This window comes from Ovis canadensis, chromosome 19 (assembly GCF_042477335.2).
Source record: "Ovis canadensis isolate MfBH-ARS-UI-01 breed Bighorn chromosome 19, ARS-UI_OviCan_v2, whole genome shotgun sequence".
Taxonomy (NCBI): Eukaryota; Metazoa; Chordata; class Mammalia; order Artiodactyla; family Bovidae; genus Ovis; species Ovis canadensis.
The window spans coordinates 43,467,161-43,487,867 of NC_091263.1; the positions used below are offsets into that span (position 1 = coordinate 43,467,161).

The 20,707-nt window shown below is 41.4% G+C and overlaps 1 protein-coding gene across 3 annotated transcripts in view; it reads right to left on the reverse strand.

Annotated features, from left to right (window-relative positions):
* Positions 1 to 3,536: 3,536 nt before the first annotated feature.
* The window catches only part of GXYLT2 (glucoside xylosyltransferase 2), an 83,089-nt gene continuing 65,918 nt past the window's right edge, over positions 3,537 to 20,707 (reverse strand). Inside the window, exons 6-8 of one of the 3 annotated variants that reach the window (XR_011251023.1) lie at positions 11,075 to 11,247; positions 7,886 to 8,013; positions 3,791 to 6,221 (exon numbers count right to left, since the gene is read on the reverse strand). Coding sequence is in view for 2 of the 3 variants with exons in the window: in XM_069562560.1 (XP_069418661.1) it covers positions 6,039 to 6,221; positions 11,075 to 11,247 (356 nt within the window). In the remaining variant the exon portion in view is untranslated. Of the gene's footprint in view, positions 6,222 to 7,885; positions 8,014 to 9,384; positions 9,713 to 11,074; positions 11,248 to 20,707 lie in introns of those variants that run through there. The other 2 variants (XM_069562560.1, XM_069562561.1) reach the window with 2 other exon arrangements.

Here is a 20,707-nt window from a genome sequence, read left to right on the forward strand (position 1 = left end):
ATGCTTTTGAACTGTGGTGTTGGAGAAGACTCTTGAGAGTCCCTTGGACTGCAAGGAGAGCCAACCAGTCCATTCTGAAGGAGATCAGCCCTGGGATTTCTTTGGAAGGAATGATGCTAAAGCTGAAACTCCAATACTTTGGCCACCTCATGTGAAGAGTTGACTCATTGGAAAAGACTCTGATGCTGGGAGGGATTGGGGGCAGGAGGGAAAGGGGATGACAGAGGATGAGATGGCTGGATGGCATCACAGACTCGATGGATATGAGTCTGAGTGAACTCCGGGAGGTGGTGATGGACAGGGAGGCCTGACGTGCTGCGATTCATGGAGTCGCAAAGAGTCGGACGTGACTGAGCCACTGAACTGAACTGAACTGAAGGATTAGGGAAAAAAAAAACTTTATACAGACTCGAAACTCTTGGTACGTTATTTTTTCATTATGTTACTAGCTAGTGGTTAAAGCGTCTGCCTGCAATGTGGGAGACCTGGGTTCAATACCTGGGTCGGGAAGATCCCCTGGAGAAGGAAATGGCAACCCACTCCAGTATTCTTGCCTGGAGAATCCCATGGACGGAGGAGCTTGGTGGGCTACACAGTCCATGGGTCGCAAAGAGTTGGACACGACTGAGCGACTTCACTAGTAAGTCAGATTCAGTTTTTGCAAAATAAAACTTAAGAACATGAGAACTATTTTCACATTTTCTGATTTTTTCTTCATTGTATATCAAACACCAAGCACCTTTAAAATGCAAATAACATAACTTCCAGTGTGGTATTTTATAAACAAAGAAGATTTTTAATGATTTTTTTTTTTAAAGGCAAACTACATGCTAAACCAAATTTCTTTAATGGCTGAAAGGACTTAAGTATTACTATTTAATATTATCTTACAAAAGAAAAGAAACACACTTCCAAAATAACACCAAAAGACCACACTTTTTAAAAAAGTTTTAATTAAAAAAAGTAAAACAGGAAATGGCATTTAAAAATGACAAGATAGTAAGTAAATTGTATCAGTCCTTTTAATTTGCTGTAATAATTCCTTTTTTATTTGGAGTGTTCTTCATTATGCTCATTTTTTCCCAAGGAAAAACCACTAAAAATAAGTTTTCCAACATAAAAAATGCATTCAGGTTCTCCTTGGGAGCAATAAACAATGGGGGCACTTTTCAGTGACAACACAAACATGTAAAACTGATGAAGCAGAAATTGCATCGGATTCTTACATGTTTGTGCATATGATGATACAAACACAAGTGCTTTTATCTTGAAGACTCAAGAATATTTCCAGTTTTGACTTGTGAAAATTTCTGCAGTTGCCAGAGAAATCTCATTAGCTTTATTGGGTTGGCCAAAAAGTTCATTCAGGTGTTGTTGGGTTTTTTTTTTGGGGGGGGGGTAACCCAATAAATGCCAGCGCAGCAACTGTGAAATGATTTCACCTCAGGTGTCACTATCAATGATTCTTCAATTCGCAGAGCACAACAAATGCTGGGTCTTTCTTTAAAAAACATGTGAGGTGTGTGTGTGTACATATATTGTGTGATTTTTTTTTTAAGTTTTTGGAAAACTGTCACCATAAAGATTTGATTTTAGGATTAGAACTTAGTTCTGTCCGCACAGGGATCCCCAAGTGCTGTGGCTCTGCCACTGATGCCAAGCATCTTGGTCCCACTGAGAAGCTAACAACAAAGGCAGGAAGGGAAATGCAAAAATGAAAAAGAGGAAGATGAAAAAGAAGGAGAGAAACGGAAAGACATAAAAATGATTGCTTCCCATACTAATAAACGAGGATATCATGATTTGCACTCTTACAACATTAAACATAATTCTGAATTCAATAATGAAATCATGTTCATGTTGGTTTATCCAACACATGAGATTTATCTTTTCTGTATAAATATTAAGCAGTATTATATCTAATCCTAAATTTGTATGTAGTGCCATCTTCAGGGTGGGTTGGAATGATTACTCCATTATTAGATCATTATTCTGTGACTGTGAATAAGGTTTTGTATGGTTTGCTTGTTATATAAACACCATAACTGCAATGAAAACAGTACAAACCTCTACAAGTCCATATAAATATCCATGTCGACAACAAATTCAGGAAAAGTCACAACCATTTGAAGTGGAAGCACTGAATATGGAATAGACATTTCAAATAAATAGTTAAGCCTGGAGCAATATATCCTAAATGCTAAATTGTTGTTTTGGAAGTTGAAAGGAAACTTAGATTTTCTAGCCAATTTTTCAAATATTGGAATTTCTAATGTATGTCACAATTTCAGAGATTTATATTGGGAAAAGAAAAATTCAGCAAGAAAAATATGGTCGGAATTTCTAGTGATTTGCTATTGAAAGTCTCAATATCCATGCACACAAAAATATTACATTTTGCTATTAGAAAGTGTTCTTGCATTCTCCAATGGTACTCTGTAGTCATGCGTTAAGCAGAATTTTAAAGGAAACCAGAAAAGGACAGGACAAGATAGGAGGGTAGAAAAAACCCAGTTTCAAGCTCATCCCACAGATGAGCAATGTGCCAGATGGGGCAGTGTTCCCTTTTGGCAGACTTCAGACCACAAGTTTCAGGAGACCGCTGTATTAAAATCTGTGGTTATCATATTTCAAAGGTGTTAATGTAGTAGTTTTATGGAAATTATCAAAAGTAGAGAAAATACTGCCACATGGGTAACATGCTAACTACAGAAAATAATTAGCACTTTTAGGCAGTGGGGATTGGAAGATCAGTTTTTCTAAATTCTCCACCAAACTCACCTAACATTTTTCAGAATACAGCAAAGGAATTTCAAAGCAGAAAACCACACCAAATTCTAAGAATTCATGGTCTCATAATGCATCATTCTAGAATGTTCTTGCAGAAGGCAATGGCACCCCACTCCAGTACTCTTGCCTGGAAAATCCCATGAATGGAGGAGCCTGGTGGGCTACAGTCCATGGGGTAGCACAGAGTCGGACACGACTGAGCGACTTCACTTTCACTTTTCACTTTCATGCATTGGAGAAGGAAATGGCAACCCACTCCAGTGTTCTTGCCTGGAGAATCCCAGGGACGGGGGAGCCTGGTGGGCTGCCGTCTATGGGGTGGCACAGAGTCAGACATGACTGAAGCGACTTAGCAGTAGCAGTAGCAATAGCAGAATGTTCTAGAGTCTTATCACTGATCTTTGCTGGAAATCCTATTGTGTATCTTCAATAGAACCAATAATTGAAAGTTGTCGGTAAACCTGGCTCATACAGGAAAATGCATTGCTGTATTTCAGGTCTTTAAAAGCGGATGTTTTTGTGGGACTTGCCAAGAGAGGAAAGAAACTGCTTCAGGTCTATGAGCCACCAACAAATCTGAATGGCATTGGTGGGTGTTATGGGCCATATTGAACAAGCAGGAAGAAAACTTGAATGGAAGTCAGGGAATCATCTCACATCCTGGCTCTTTCACCAAAACTCCATTTGTGGGTATACAGGATACACTTTCTCCATCCAAAAGACAATCCAGAAATTCTCCCACAGGCTTTAGAAATCAAATAATGAATGGTGTCACCTTTAGTGGTAAAATGAGGAAACAGCAAAATACAACAGCAAAGATAGAGTTTCACATCATAATGGTAATTTCCCGTAACATAAATAACAAACCACAGGCCATCCAGCTTGTCAAAAGGAAAGTATGGGTTATTACTCAACCATTTTAGATTTAAATTTGTTACTACTGTACACTGCTGCACACTAATGTTGATTGATCCTGATACATTCTTTGGCAGTGCTGAGGTTTTTGTATTTCTTTTTTCATGATAAAACTTTTTCTGCTGTTATAGAACCCATCACTCAGTCATGTCCGACTCTTTGTGACCCCATGGAATGTAGCCTACCAGGCTCCTCCGTCCATGGGATTTTCCAGGCAAGTGTACTGGAGTGGGCTGCCATTTCCTTCCCCAGGCGATCTTCCCAATCCAGGTATCAAACCCGAGTCTCCCACATTGCAGGCAGACGCTTTACCATCTGAGCTGCCAAGGAAGCCCTATGATATCCTATTGCCTTTCAATATATAGGATATCTATTATATTTGCTTACCAAAACAAAACATTTTCCTTTTAAACCTTCAGATAGCTGTCTGTCTGTGATGAAAAATAAAAATTTTGTTCCTCAAAATTTCTCTGTAAAACAGGATGTATCTTATACATATCTATGCGTCTTATAGAACAGTAATGATACCGGATATGTTTCTTTGTATTACAATTTCCTTATTTGCCCAGTGCAGATGATGCAGGTCCCTACCAAGTTCATTAGGCTGTTGCAAACATCAAGGAGGTCAATTATACACACGTTGGTAGAGATAAATAAGGCATTATGCAAAATGCCCTTATGCTAATAGCAGCTACTAGGGATTAAGTTAGATCCCTTTGGGTAAAGAATATAGAACTTCCTGTACTGTAGCTAGGTGATAAGACCTGCCTGGTTCCTTGGCTCACAGCTAGATAACCCTACAGAAGGCAAAAAAAAAAAACAACAACAACAACAACTGAGATCTTTCTAAGGCTGCTGGAAGATGAATTTTCTTGCCAATGGAATCCACTGAACTGTTTATTCGTACATATTATATTCCAACTTGGCCTTTAATTTCCAACTATTGCCCAAGAGTTTAAAGAGACATGGCCACACCTACCAAAGAGATGAAATGCTTTTGTTTCTGGGTAAACACAAAATCACATCTCTGCTAAATAGACTCCTTAGGTTTAACAGCAGTACTGAATTTCTCCTTTCAGAAGCTGAATAGACATGTCTTATGACTGGGAAAAAGATGCCTGGATAGGATCACTGACTCAATGGACAGGAGTTTGAGCAAAGTTCGGGAGATAGTGAAGGGCAGGGAAGCCTGGCATGCTGCAGCCCTTGGGGTCGCAAAGAGTTGGACACGACTTGGAGACTGAACAACAACAAACAATTTTTCTTAAAAAACAAAAAACCTAGATATGCTTCACCCTTTATCACTGCCCAATTAGCTAAAATTTGAATGCTCCTGCCATATTATTTTTTAAGTAGAAAAGGACAGCTTTATTGCTTTGCCAGGCAAAGGGGGACATAGCTGGCTCCTGCCTGAAAAACTAAGTGCCTCAGCCTAAAGAACTGATTAGTGGCTACAGTCCATGGGGTCGCAGAGTCAGACATGACTGAGCGACTTCACTTTCACTGTCTTTACAACAATGGTTCAAGGATGGGAGCTCTGACAAGACTAGGGTGTGTGCACAGCTTGCACTCCCTTAATCTCATCTCAATCAGTCTCCTAATCTTGAAGAGCTTCTTTGTCCCAGACACATTTTAAATAAAGCACTGTAAATATAATCATTTTGTCTAAATTTTTAGTCTCCTACATAAAAATCTCAGCATAGGGTTCAAGTTTTACTTAGACTACCTGTTTTAGATACGTTTTATGATGGAAAAAGACAAGTGGCAAATAAATACAGAAGTAGGGGAAAAAAGGCTAGATGAGACTACACTAAAAAATCTCTTCCCTAGTTGACAGGATTATGGCTAATCTCATCTTGATTTTGGTCCACTGACCTATAGATTCCTCTAAAATTTTTAAAAGTTTGTTTGCTTTATAATAAGCATGTATTACTTTTATAACAAGGGGTGGGGGGAACCAATTGCATAGAAAGAGTCTCAAGAAAATTGGATAAAATATACCACAACAGATGTCACTGCCATTGTCTCCAACACTTGGGAACTGGAAGGCTCATGAGAGTTCCTTTTCACAGCTAGCTCAACATGCTTCAACAATGTTAAGTGAGCAATAATACCATTAAAAAAAACAACAGAGAGATAAGTAGCATTTTAGGAAAAACCTAAAGCACATTTCCTTTTAGGGGCAACTAATTTAGCAACATTTAACAAGGCTTTTAAAACTCAATTGTCATAGAGCACCATGAAATATTCACATAAAAGAGATCCAGGCAGCTTGAAGATGAATATTTCCTCGTTCATGAGATGCCTAATTGACTTGTGACAACATGAAGTACTCAGTGCATCTGGTTGGGGCCAACATGGATGATGACGTGTTTCTCATAGGCCCTTTTCATTGTTTTCTCAATTTGCTTCAGAAAAACTTGTGGAATTCGTCCACATAAAGTGTGCACAGTCTCCAAAAACTTCAGCTGAAGAGGGTAATACATGGATTGAAAGAGATTGTCTTGAAAGGGAAACTGAAAGATGAGTGGGGAAAAAAAAAGGAAAAGTTTATTTTAGTTATTCAAATGTCATTTAAAAAGGAAATAACTTACTGGGAAATGACACAGGGAATTACTGGAAACATGCAGTCACAGTTGGTATGTTTTTAGATACAGTGGAAAGGACCTCCAAGGACAAAAGTCCAAACCCTGATTCAATCCTGTACAACCCCAGGCCATCATTTACCCTTTTGGGGGCTCAGTGTCTTTACTTTAAAAACAAAAAAAAGATGACTTATTTGTGTTCTAAAAGCTTTTAAAATTTAAGAGTTAAGTATTGGGTTGGACAAAAAGTTCGTTTGGGCTTTTTCCGTACCATCTTATGGAAAAGCCCAAAGGAACCTCTGACCATCCCAATGTATTTCCCAGAACAGGGTATTTATTCTATATACCATGCTTTTGCTGAGTAGATCAAGATTTGAGTATAAACAACTATACAGCACGGGAAACTATATTCAATATTCTGTGACAAATATAATGGAAAATAATAAGAAAAACCCCCCACATGTGTATAACTGAATTACTTTGCTGTACAAAAGAACACAACATTGTAATCAACTACATTTCAATAAAATCGAAAAAATTCAAGTAGATACTTGAAATCTACTACAATAAAACACTGAATTCTTCGTATTTCTTTGCCTTTATAGCAATCTTAATAAAGGAACTACAGTGATCTTATCAAGTCCAGAGTTTAACAACTACTAGTGAAATGTATCATCAGTGAACTTTATTTTAGTAATTTAGGTACTGAATATTTGTTGTTGGTTTTATCTCACTTCATACTTTAAAAAGATTATCCTGCTTTCCTATGGAATATGTCTGTATTCTCCCAAACAAATCTTTCATACTACCTAATTATGAGCATGAGTCAAAGTTTTATTACAATCTCAGCAAAAGGGAAAAGGCCTCCCGTCAGGTCAAGTCAAAGATTCACTGTTGGCAAGGACATTTTAAACGAAAAGACTAGAGAAAGGAAAAAAAAAAAAAAGGAAAACAAGAATGATGAAAAGTCAGAATACTGTTGCCTGACAGCAGAGTGGGTGGGTGTGTAGTTTCCCAAAACAAGTTTTAATCCGTTAAAGTTCATCAGAAATATTGCTTAAGCGAGTTTATCAGAAATGTGATTTTCTTCCCAAAAGGAGGTTAAGGTTCTGTCCGAGACTATGTTTTGAACACTTTTTCTTTCACAGCGCGATTCAGACCACTGATAGACTTCTGGGGCTTCCCAGATGGCTCAGTGGTAAAGACTCCACCTGCAGATGCAGGCAATGCAGGAGACACAGAACCCGGTTCAATCTCTGGGTTGGGAATCCCCTGGAGTAGGAAATGGCATCCCACTCCAGTACTCTTGCTGGACAATCCCACGGACAGAGGAGCCTGTCGGGCTACAGTCCATGGCATCACAAAGAGTCAGACACATTGAGTATGAATGAAAACTTTCCACTACTGTCTCCCCCAGTGACAGGAAAAGAACAGGTCCAAACAATGGATTCATCTCTGATTCCTCTCTTTCCCCATATCCTTCATCTAGTCCATCAGCAAGCGCCGTCAACTCTGTCTCCACAACGTGTCTGAATCCAGCCCCTTCCTCCCATCCTCCTAATACCGCACAAGTACCTGCCGGCCCCATCTCTCACCTGGATGGTGGTAATCAGCCTCATAAGTAGCCTTTGAGTCTTCACTGTTGCAGCCCTTCCACCAGTTACCAAGCAGGTATTTTTAAAGCATAAATCAGAGCACATCATTTTCTTGCAGGGGCTTCCCACTGCAATTAGAATAAGATTCAAACTCCTCTCTTTCCCCAAAGGTTCAATGAGATCTGGAACTCTCTATGCTCATCTCCTGCTCTTTCCCCTTTTCTGGTCATTCTGGTTACTGCAGCCTCTTCCCACAAACTTATTCCTGCCCCAGGGACTTTTCCACATTATTTCTTCTGCTTGGCAGGATCTTCCCCTAGATTTCCCCAAGGCGGCCTCCAGGGATCAAGGCTCAGGCTGGGCAGAGGCATCCCTGAGGACCTGAGCTTATGAATCCTCCTCTCCATCCAGGATGGCCATTACTCTGCTCTGGTCACCTTTTAATCTCTCACTGTCTGAAAGGACTTTTATTATTTCTTGGTTTATAAGAATATTGTCTGGCTTTATCCACCCAGAATATATGCTTCATGAGAAGCAGGTTTTATCAGTCTTGGTCTTGTTGATTTCTGAGTTTCCTAGAACCTAGACTGTTCCTACGTTAAACAGGCTCTTCACAGATGATTGTTGAAAAAATCATGGCAGGATGTCTGCTTGATACCTAACTTTCCTTGGGTCACAGTGCGAGCAGATCATACTTCCGCTTCACAGAAACATACACGCAGGGTTAGGGTGTGTGAATATGAGTTGGGGGGAGAAAAGGAGAGGGGATGGGATGGCAGAGGAGGAGGGAAAGAAAGAGAAGGGAAGGAAAGAAGGAAGAGGGAGGAGAGGGGCATATTTTCAGAGAAGAAGAAAGCAAGGAAAAAACAGTGAGAGGTAAGGAAAAAAAAAGTGTGAACCTGTTATCATGCAAACAACTACTAACTGTTGAGCACAACTCTACATCAGGCACTGTACTAAAAAGTGTAAACACCATCATTATGTTGAATTCCAACAACACCTTTCAGAAAACATTATCCCCATTTCACAGATAAGGAAACTGAGGCCCAGTAAGGCAAGAAGAGGCTTCCCTGGTGGCTGAGTGGTAAAGAATCTGCCTGCCAATACAGGAGATGTGGGTTTGATCCTTGATCCAGGAAAACTCCCCTGGAGAAGGAAATGGCAACCCACTCAAGTACTCTTGCCTGGAGAATCCCATAGAGTCTAGAGTACTATAGTCCATGGGGTCGGAAAGAGTTGGACATGACTTAAAGACTGAACAATAACAACAAAAGGCAAGAACAGAGAGCTAGTAACCAATCACCAGAAAGTGATAATATTGGGATCTGAACCCAGGTCTAGTGATGCCCAAAGCCAAGCCCTGACCAGGCTGCACTGTAGGGCACAGTGGCTGAGTGAAGAAATATGTCTTTTTATGATGAAGTCTGTCCATATTCACTCGAGTTTCAGGATGGGGTTAGTGACAGTCCTGATTGAAATGAATGAGAATTGAAGGAGAATTGTCTTTTTAGGTCCAACTGAGGAAAATCAGTTGGTGTATTAGCCAGGATCCTTTATGAAACATTTATTTGGCCTATTTTCTGATCCACCCAGAAAACAAACATGACAGACTGTAATTCTAGAAGCACAGTTGCTCAATCCCAGACCAGGGCTGACAGACCACAGAACAGCTGAAGGCGTGGTTCTGATGTCCACGTCTGTGGCAGTTTTCTTTAACTTCCATGTGTACTCCTGAATGGGTCTGCACCTGGAGTCAGCGTCTGAATACCTAAACGTGATGTCACTAAGTACAGAACACATTTTCTATGTAATTAAGTCAGCAGGAACCTGGGGAAGAAAGAAGTATGAGCTTATAGGTACATGAAATATTTTCCCTCCACAGAAGCCAATTCTGGAGATTCTAGAATTGGAATTCTCTGGGATTCTCTCTGCATGCATGCATATTAAGTGGCTTCAGTTGCGTCCAACTCTTTGTGACCCTATGGACTGTAGCCCACCAGGCTCCTCTGTCCATGGGATTCTCCAGACAAAAATACTGGAGTGGGTTGCCATGCCCTCCTCCGGGGGATCTCCCCGACCCAGGGATTGAATCAGTGTTCTCTTATCTCTTGCTTATTGGCAGCTTTGCAAAATGCATATTTTCATACATGCAAAAATGTATGAAATATTACTATATTGCAGGGTTCACTCCCACTTCACCCCTACCAAAGCCCGTTCACGAATCATGAGGGTTCTTGGATACTCAAGAAAAAACCCTCTAATAAAATCTATAGGCTGTATGTCAGGGGTTGGCAATTTTTTGCTGTAAAGGGCTAGACAGTAAATATTTCAGATTCTGTGGGTCATACAGTCTATCACAGTGACTCATCTCTGCTTCTGCAGCATAAAAGTGGCCACAGACAACACATACGTGAATGGCTGTCACTATGCCCCCACACGACTCTATTTATGAATCAAGAAATGCGAATTTCATAAAACTTTCTTATGTCACAAACTATTCTTCTGTCCATTTTTTCCCAACTCTTTAAGAAACCATTCTTACCCCACATGTCTTACAAAAACAGACCAGATTTGGCCCAATAATTGGCCCAAGTTGGATGACCCCTATAGTCCTGTTTTTGGGAATGAAAGTTTCAAAAGAGAAATCTCTGAAAGTAGCTGTTGCTGGTTTTCCCCCAGGAACTTCAAGGTGAAAGGCAATGTGGAAGGCTACATTTCCAAAGTATGTGAGTTATAGCAGGCAGGACTTGACTGTTACTTCAGTTTGGCTCCTTGCCTAACTGACCACCTAGACACTTTGTTCGCTCAACAGGCTGGAGCTGGCGACCAGGCAACATGCTTAGCTTGAGTCGAATAATACAATTTTATTTTTATTGCATTATGTTTACCCTAACCTATGATCCTTTATTATGGCAAATGGCACAGGGTTTCTGTTTCTGATAGGACATTTCCACCTTCAGTGAACTTATTTCAGGGGAAAAAATGAGTGACTTATTTGGAAATAATAAGTCAAGAGTGAATAAGGTACAGGATCAGGTAGCAAGAGGCGTAATGTGACTGACATTGGGGAAAACTGGTGTAATTCAATGCTTCTGAGGAATTATTTGACCTTCAAAGGGATGGGTGACCAAAGTGTGTGCTCTGCATCACACTGATAAGCCTGCTGAATGGGGACGAGAACACACTTACATCTCGGATCGCCTCATAGAGTGCTTTGAAAGTTGGCTGCTTCTCGTCATGGTAGACACCTCGATTCCCATGCAGGACAGACACACCTTCCCGCTCTGCCTCTCTGCAATTGCTTCCATACATGCAGTGATCAGGACGGTAGTTCCACTGGCAGGGGAACACGTAGAGACACTCTGGAGGTGCCAAGAGAAAGACACGATCAGTGCCAGTGATGAAACCCACATTTCCATAAACTGCACACCACACAGGATCTCAAGGCACGTGAGTGATTGGTGACCCGTAGCCCAGGTTTTGCCATGTTTGTTAACAGTCTGAGTTCAGTAATTGAAGGATCATGCATTAGTGATGTTGGAGGCCTTACCCCGAAGAGGAGTGTAATACAGCAGCTTGGACAAGAAGGCAAACAACGGCAGCAGACAGCCTGGGACAGAAACCCAACTCTGCGGATCAGAAACAGTACAACCTAGGTCCAGTGACTTAATCACCCTGTGTTTCAGCTTCCTCATCCACAAGATGGATGTAATAGGATTGCCCCGTTATTGATGATTCAGTTTTTTAAAAGCACGTGTAACATGCCAAGCACTCAGCTATGGCCTATAGCGTTAGCAGTTACAATCAACTCTTCGGAAAGGTTTTGTGAAATAGACCAACCTGAAAAATTAGAGTCAAGAGTGAGGCAAAGGTTCCTCTTCAGATTAAAAAGCAAGCAACCGATAGAAACAAAATGAAGGAAAACAAACAAAAGACTACAATAGCAAAACAAAAAACAACCCATCCAACAAAAAAGCAAACCAAAAAGAGTTCCCCAACCCCCCAAAAAGAAGTCCCCATGTCCCGGTGACTATGTACACTGTGGGTGAGCATGTCCATTGTGTACTTGTGTGTCTGCATCTCTTAAGTCACAGGTTCTTAGCCAGGGGTGATGCTATTCCATCTGGCAGTGTCTGGAGGGAGACATCGGTCATCACAGGTGAGGCTGCTATTGGTGTCTAGTGTGTTGAGACTAGGGATGCTGTAAACATCCTCAATGAACAACACACCCCCACCACAGTAGCAGTGCCAAGGTCAAGAAACTCAGCTCTAATCCTGTTGGATTCAGTAAATTTCCTCTTGGTGACTAGGATTACAAAATTAGTAAAAAGTTCATAACCCTCAAGCTTCCTGGCTCCTCCTTCCTGTGCCTTTAAGGGCTGGGCCTAGAGGAGGATGAATGAAAGTTCTCTGCAAACATGCGTCACTCATCATGAGAAAGACCTTTGTGAGAACACAGGAGGCTTGGAGCAAATCAATTACCCACGTCAGAAAAGCATTATAAAGATGTGTTCTTGGTTAGGTTGCTGGTATTTCCTTCTTATGGAAAGGACTGCTGCTTAGAGGTTATTTACAGAAATCTTCAACATGGAAAGCAAAGAATGAAACCTTCACTATATATCCCCTCTGGCAGACAGTGTGTAGTATTTCTACCTCTCAGAATTTACAGGCCACTGTGGAATTCCCTGGCAGTCCAGTGTTTAGGACTTGGAACTTGCACTGCCAAGGGTGCAGGTTTAATCCCTGGTCAGGGAACTAAGATCCTGCAAGCTGCATGGGGCCGCCAAAAAAACAAAACAGAATGAAAAAGTTACAGACCACTGTGACACCGAAGCACCTTCTAATCCCTAATTGTTCACAAAACACTGTGAGATTTTCCTTTTCTTGGGAGAACTCCATTCCACCACGACGCTCCTCTTACTTGCATTCACCTCCATGCTTGCACACACGTAAGCCACACCTGGGGGAGAGTGGTGCTTATCCTGAAATCATACTATCAGGATGTGAATCCCAATTCCTTTATTAGCTGTGTGACTTCCCTGTACTTCAGTGCAGAGACTGGATGTGAGGATGGTGGGAGTGAAAATATCTAAATGTATTTTTGTGCTTCTGAACTGCAGCCTGAAGCCGGCACAATAGCTGCTTTTAACCTAGAGTCACTTGACTCCTTTCTGATACCTCCCTGGTCTTTTGGATTTGCAGCTCCTGCTTAAGCACCTGCCAATAATCTCTACTGAATAAACCGCCCTAGACCCTATCTCTGATTTGGTAAACACATGGATTGATGGAATCAACACATATTTATTGAATGCTTGCTATATGTACAGGTCCTGCCTTCATGGAGTTTAAGGTTGGTGATGAATGTTTTTGCCTCCTCCTAAGTAGTGAAAGGACTCTACTACTACTACTGCTGCTACTACTACTACACACACACACACACACACACACACACACACCCCAAACAAACAAACAAAAATCCCCCAATTTTTCCTTTCTTTGCAGCCTTAGAAGACCAAGCCCATTTAGGGCATTGTTCAAAGGCGAAAAACAAACACATGGAGGCTAAACAATATGTTACTAAATAACCAATGAATCACTGAAGAAATTAAGGAGGAAATTTAAAAAATACCGAGAGACAAATGACAACGAAAACACAATCCAAAACCTGTGGGACACAGCCAAAGCAGTTCTAAGAGGGAAGTTTATAGTAATACAATCTTACCTCAACAAACAATAAAAGTCTCAAATCAATGACCTAATCTTACACCTCAAGCAACTAGAGAAAGAAGAACAAACAAAGCCCAAACTTAGTTGAAGGAAAGGAATCATAAAGATCAGAGCAGACATAAATGGAAGCAGAGATGAAGAAAACAATAGCAAAAACCAAGACTAAAAGTTGGTTCTCCGAGAAGATAAAAACAAAACTGATAAACCCTAAGCCAGATTCCCCAAGAAAAAAAAGGGAGAAGATTCAAATCAATAAAATGAGAAATGAAAAAGGAGATGTTGCAATGAATACCACAGAAATACAAAGGATCATAAGCAACTACTATGAGCAACTATATGTCAATAAAATGGACAACCTAGAAGAAATGGAGAAATTCTCAGAAAGGTACAACCTTCTAGGACTGAACCAGAAGGAAATAGAAAATATGAACAGACCAATCGCAAGTACTGAAATGGAAACTGTGATTAACAATCTTCCAACAAAGTCCAGGACTAGATGGCTTCACAGGCGAATTCTATTAAACATTTAGTTTAATATTTACTTAAATATTAAACATTTACTCTAATACATTTAATTTAACGTCTGCCCTTCTGAAACTTCCAAAAGGATTTGAAGTGAGACAGATTCATACATTCAGTAGGTTCAAAATAGACTTCTACCATCTTCTACCATCACCTTGGGTGATTCGCTGAGAAGCTTGACTTCAGTTTAGGAGCACTTGTTGTTGTTTAGTTGCTAAGTCATGTCTGACTCTTTTGCAACCCCAGGGACCATAGCCCTCCAAACTCCTCTGTCCGTGGGATTTCCCAGACAAGAAAACTAGAATGGGTTGCCATATCCTTCTGCAGGGGATCTTCCCCACCCAGGGACTGAACCCTCACCTCCTGCATTGACAGGCAGATTCTTTGCCTCTGAGCCACCAGAGAAGCCCTTATTATGTGTCACTCACGACCTAAAAGTAGATAGGCTGAGAGCAAGTTCTGGAGTCAATCTGTTAAGACTGAATACCGCACTCTGCCATGAGTTGCATGAACTCAAGCAAATCACACAATTTTTTCTGGGCCTCAGCTTCATCATCTGTAAAAGGGGGAAGAATTGTAAGTATCACTTGTAGGATTTGAGGGCATATTAAATGAGTTCATGTCTAGAAGTACTTGGAACAGCGCTCAGCACATAGGAGGCACACGGTACATGTAAACTGCAATCATTACTATTAACACTGTTATTGCTATAACAAGTACTACCTCATTAGGCTGCTAGAAGGATGAAGCAAGATAACTTACATGGAACGAGCCTAGCATAGTTCCTGACACATAGTACATGGGTGGCAAATGTTTTTTAGCAATTGCCTCTAGACCTGCAGGTGGCCAGGCTTTCTTAACCTTTTAGGAGTCACAGACCTCTCTGGGAATCTCATGAAGGCTTTAGATTCTGCCTTTGGAAAAATATACGAAGAATATTTGCTTACAAGTTTAGGGTTGTGTAGATCTTCTAAAGACCAGCTAAGAAACCCAGCTATTGAAAGCCACATGTGAAATTTGGCCCAGGCAGAATTCAATTAACCTGTTTACCTTCCCTTCAGAATGTTCCAGGGAAAGAAATACAAAACACATTGAGAATAGAATTGAAACAAGTATTTGTTCACCACAATGCAAGGCACTGGTGTCACTGGGTGATAAGGCGCTGCCTCTGCCCTTGGGGAATCTATTCTCTTGTAAGGGAGATAGTATAGAAATGAACACGTTTTATCAGAGTTCACAGAAAGGAAGGCATTTCAGTAAAGCTTTATTTAAAGTCAGACATATAGTAAGGATAGGATTCTGACAGAAATAGAAGCTTGCAAGAGCTTTGGAGGAGGAGAAAATAGCCTGATGATGGTGAAGAGTTGGGAAATCAGAGTGTGTTTTAGAAAAGATAAGGCATTTAATTTTTCAGAGCAACTCGATTTCTGCAAAAGGGTAAGCTAATGGTAGGAAAGTTGTCATATAAATAGACTTCTTTAACCTAAGATAGTCAAGAAATAGAAATCTATGTATTAGGTTGTAAGTAACCAACTATAATTCTAACTTGTGAGGCAAAATAGTTTTTTTTTTCCTTTGGAAAGAGAGGAGATAGCTCATTAAAAAAAAAAAAAATTGGGTTTCCCTGGTGTCTCATGGTAAAGAATCCACTTGCAATGCGGGAGACCTGGGTTCGATCCCTGGCTTGGGAAGATCCCCTGGAGGAGGGTGTGGCAACCCACTCCAGTATTCTTGCCTGGAGAATCACCACGGACAGAGGAGCCTGGTGGGCTACAGACCATGGGGTTGCAAAGGGCAGACACGACTGAGCAACTAAGCTCACACAGCACAGCACAGCTCATCAAATCAGAGAGAAAGCTGAACCAGGGCAGTGAGTGGGGCAGCTCCCGGGATGCAGGACTAATGAATGTCAGCTTCTCAGCACTGCTGTCAGGATGAACCAGCCTTGCCTACTTTCTGCTCTTGGATTCCCAGACTCAGGTTCCCAGGAGATGGTCTGATGGTTTAGTGCAAGTCAGGGGCGGGCAGGGCTCTAAGACTGCATGGGATGGGGGAAGAGTTCCCTGAGAAATTCCCCTGAGAAAACTGGGTGCTGTTAGTAAAAGAAAGGGCAATCAAGAGCGCACAGGCAAAAATAACAGATGTGCAGCCTGGGTGGGAGGGGAGTTTGGGGGAGAATGGATACATGTGTAAGTATGGCTGAGTCCCTTAGCTGCTCATCTGAAACAATCACAACATTGTTAATCAGCTATGCGTGCGAAGTCACTTCAGTCATGTCTGACTCTTTTGTGACTCTATGGAGTGTAGACCACTGGGGTCCTCTGTCTGTGGGATTCTCCAGGCAAGAGTACTGCAGTGGGCTGCCATGACCTCCTCCAGGGGATGTTCCCGACCCAGGGATCAAACCAGTGTTTCTTATGTCTCCTGCATTGGCAGGTGGATTCTTTACCATTAGCATCACCTGAGAAGCCCATAATCAGCTATATCCCAGTATAAAATAAAAAGTTTAAAAAAACCAGATGTGCTTTTTTATTCACAGATACATTTGATGTGGGTTACACTGTGAAACCTCCAAGTAGCTGATGTGTGACCAGCATCCTGGGGTGGGTTGAAGATGGTAAACGTCTAAGACCAGCTGATGAACATGTCGTATGGATTACTCATGGTAATTTGGCACATAATCAATAACTATTCCAAAATGAATCTAGTTTAAGCAAGATTATCACAGCTGTCAAAACCTAATGTTTAAAAAAATGACAGCACCATGAAATGTGCAAGTTATTTTTTTCCACTGTTGAGGAAATAATATAGTGAATGGTTTTTAAATTCCAAATCCCCAATGCTTTAAACTCCTGCAATTTATTAAAAAAAAATTTCCAGCCAATCTCTCTAGGTTTTTGCTATTTTTCCTCTCCATTTTATATAGATAAAGCAGGTCATTAATTGATTATTTATGAGATTAAAATCCCTTAGTGATCCCTTCAGGAGTCTATATTTATTTCCACAGCCTTCTAACTATTTGTAAAGGACTATGTGAATTGATCGCTCCTTAAATTTCTGATCATTTCCTACTCTTGGAGTCTCTAAGATGATCGAAAAGCTTCTGATCATTTTTAACTTCCCGGTGAAATAAGCTTGCTACTTACTATATTCTGTCAACAGATCGGAGGCTGTTTGCACTCCTCAGAGCAATTTGTTTGTTGTCTTGTTTTTTAATGTCTTATTCTGAAACTAAGCTTTCCCAGCCTCCTCTTCTTCCTTCTTCCAAAATGCACCTTGTTCGAGAAAAGGGCAATGCGTTCCTCCATGAAGTCACCTTTGATCACACGATCTGAAGAAGCAACCCTTTCTCCCCAGCCCTGACAGTGGCTCGCTCAACCCCACACTCGTTTCCTTCACAGTATTGATCACAATTGATGATGCTGAATGACTCGTTTCTATTCTCTGCAAGTTGATCTCTCCCAATAAAAGGTAGGTTTGGTAAAAGGAGGAACTCTGTCTCCTCTGGTGCCATATGCCCACCGCCTGGCCCTGGGGCTGGCACCTGGTAGGTGCTCAAAAGATAGCTGCTGAATGGGAGAACAAAAGCTTATACCTTCCTCCAGCCTCTGTATCTCTCCTCTTTCTCTGCTTTCTTCCTCTCCTTTCTCTCCCCACCATCCCTTCCTCTCACATTCCTGACTGTGCTCTTTCTCTCTGATTGCCTTCCCCTTTTCACTTCAGTCTATTAATCCCATTCCTCCAACCAGCCAATACACCAAACTCCATTTGGTCTTCAAAGCACCATTTAAGGTGCTAAGACTCGCACTGCAATCACTTGATGAAGACAAAGTAGACACAACTCTCTCACAAGGACCCAACAATCTTCATTCTTGCACTTCAGATCAGAGTCCATGAACTTCCCAGACAATGATCTGTTATCAGTTTCCAGGACAGGCTTAAAACCAAATTACTGGGCCTGTCCACCCCAAAACACACTTGTAACTGCCAGCTGCTGGGTGTTTTGGGTGAGTGAGTAAATAGTGGGGTTGCCCACCAGGTGCAAAACTCCAGTGACCCAGACAGGATGAGAGAACAAGGCCTGACTGGGCCTTTGAAGAAGCTTGTTCCATGCGACTGTGTGTCTTGCTCGCTGTGGCCCCAGAAGATCCTCCTGACTCCTTCGTATCAGATTCAACTCATGGACGGTCTATGTATATATTCCCCTCGTGTTTCAGCTCCTCTCTCTCTTCCTGGACAGAACCCTACCACTTCTGCTGTGGTTGGATGTCCTGCCTTGTCATCTGTACTTAGCTGGTTTCATTTCCTTTCCTGCCCACATGCACTTTTCTAGAAACTGTTTCTGAAGAAGGGACAGATCCAGGTAGTCATGTTTGAGAGAGAAAAAAGGCACGTGATCTTGTTCCTCTGGCCCCTCATGACTGGAACAAGGGCAGTCTCCTCACCCAAAAAAACAAAACTGGTTTAGAGCTGGCTGGGAATCAGTTGATAGGCTGGACCAGAACAATCTCCCTCTCTATCTTTCTCTCCTTCAAGAATCTAGGACATTAAAAAAAAACAAAAAACAAAAAAAACCTATCATCATTGGTATGGACTTATAAGGTTCTGTTGACCTGATGTTGGGCCATGTACAAGCAAAGAATACTGCTAGAAAGATGGAATGGAATCAGATGAGCAGAAGCAATAAGACGGATACCCTGAGGCCTCTGAGGGATGAAGAAATCAGCTTTGGTCCTGAGCAGCTGCCCAGAGATGGTTCTCATGAGGTCTGGTATGATTTGACCCATGTGTTCATGGGACTGGCACCTGGACCCCTACTTAGTTGGCCTGAATAGAATTTTATTCCCTGAAACCTAAGTATATTTCAATCTAAGCACATCTTTCTAAATAGAGTTCTTTGTGAGCTCTTGTCAAATTTATCCTTTCTACAGAACTCTGCTCTTGACTCAAATTCACCTATAAAGATGTGAGTTCAGTCTTCCATTTCTTGATGAAACTGCCTCAGCTCACTGCCAGGAAAAGTCCTGTGGGATGTTACCTGTGTGTCTCCCACGGGTTTCAGCTGTCACCTCGTGAGTCAGTCCAGTACTCAGCACGACAATTACACACCCACAGGCATTTACTATCTAACCATAGCAAGAGTTTCACAACATTTTTAAGCTAATGACTTGTAAACCTGTTTTCATGATATGATTGGCTACAGGAAGCTATAAGAAAGCTATATGAAAATATTCTAAATATGGGCTCAGGTTTTGTGTGTATTGCTTCACCCATAGCAACCCAGAGAATCATAACAATAAGCATGTTTATTTCCTGAGTCATGGCCAATTTTCTCTTCCTCTCTCCTTTCCAGGGATAAAGGTAACACCCTCTTTTTTTTCCTCTTCAAATACTATTTGTTCTGGTTTATAGAAAGTGCTCCCAATCAATATAAACAAAGAAAAACCTTTAATATGATGGATATCACTGGATTTCAGGTCAAAGAGCTCATGTTTGATAAAGGATCTGAATAAAGCATGAAAGATCAAAGGCAGGCCATACAAAGAACGCTCAAAGAGACACCTAATACTTACTGACCCAAAGTTAGGAAACTCAGTTATTTACTTGCTACTGCTCAGACTCAGGATTCAGAACAACTTCCTAATTATTTTATAAAATCCTTGTACTCAATGGATCTAAGATGGGCAGTGGGGCGCCATTAAATTCAGCTGGTTTTCAGATTAATTAAAGACACAGGTCTGGGTCTAATGGCAGAGCTGCTTGTGACCGCCTTTGAGTATTATTTACTCACTGATCATGTCCTCAAACACTCTGCAACATGCTAAGAGGCTATCTGGGGAGGCAACTGCGCAGATCTTTTGACTTCCTCAGTTTGGGAATATGGACAGATAGGCTATGGAAGAGACTTTAAGCCGCACAACAGAGAGGGGAAATGCAATAAAGCAGTGGTCCCCAACCTTTTTGGCACCAGAGACCAATTTTGTGGAAGACAATTTTTCCATGGACCAGGCTTGCTGGGGTGCGGTTTTGGGATGATTCAAGCACATTACATTTATTGTGCACTTAATTTCCATTATTATTACATCAGCTCCACCTGAGAACATCAGGCATTAGATTGGAGACCAATCCAATGGAGACTGGGGACCACTGAAATAAAGGGCAAAATAATGCAGGATAGAGACACATTTGGGGAAAACTGCACAGCTCTTTAGACACCCCCCTCAACTAGGGGACCTTCCCCTCCCCTACAAAGGCATGGGGCTGGAGCTGGAAAGGCCTGGGCTTGTACCCCGGCTCTGGCACCATTAGCTATGCCACAAATTATTTAACTCTCTCTCATTTGGTACCTTTGTCTGTGAAATGGGGATTCTGTCAGTGTTCCTATGAAAATTAAATAAGAAAATGCTCAGAACAACACCTGACACGCAGTAAATAATCAACATCAGTTGTTATTCCTTAGCTTCAGGCTCTTGGCCAACATGCTGCCCACATCTGCTTCCTCCCCGCCAGGAATTTGGAAGTGTGATGAAGTTAGTCTTTCCTTGTGGCTGGACCTGGAGTGTGAAACTGTGG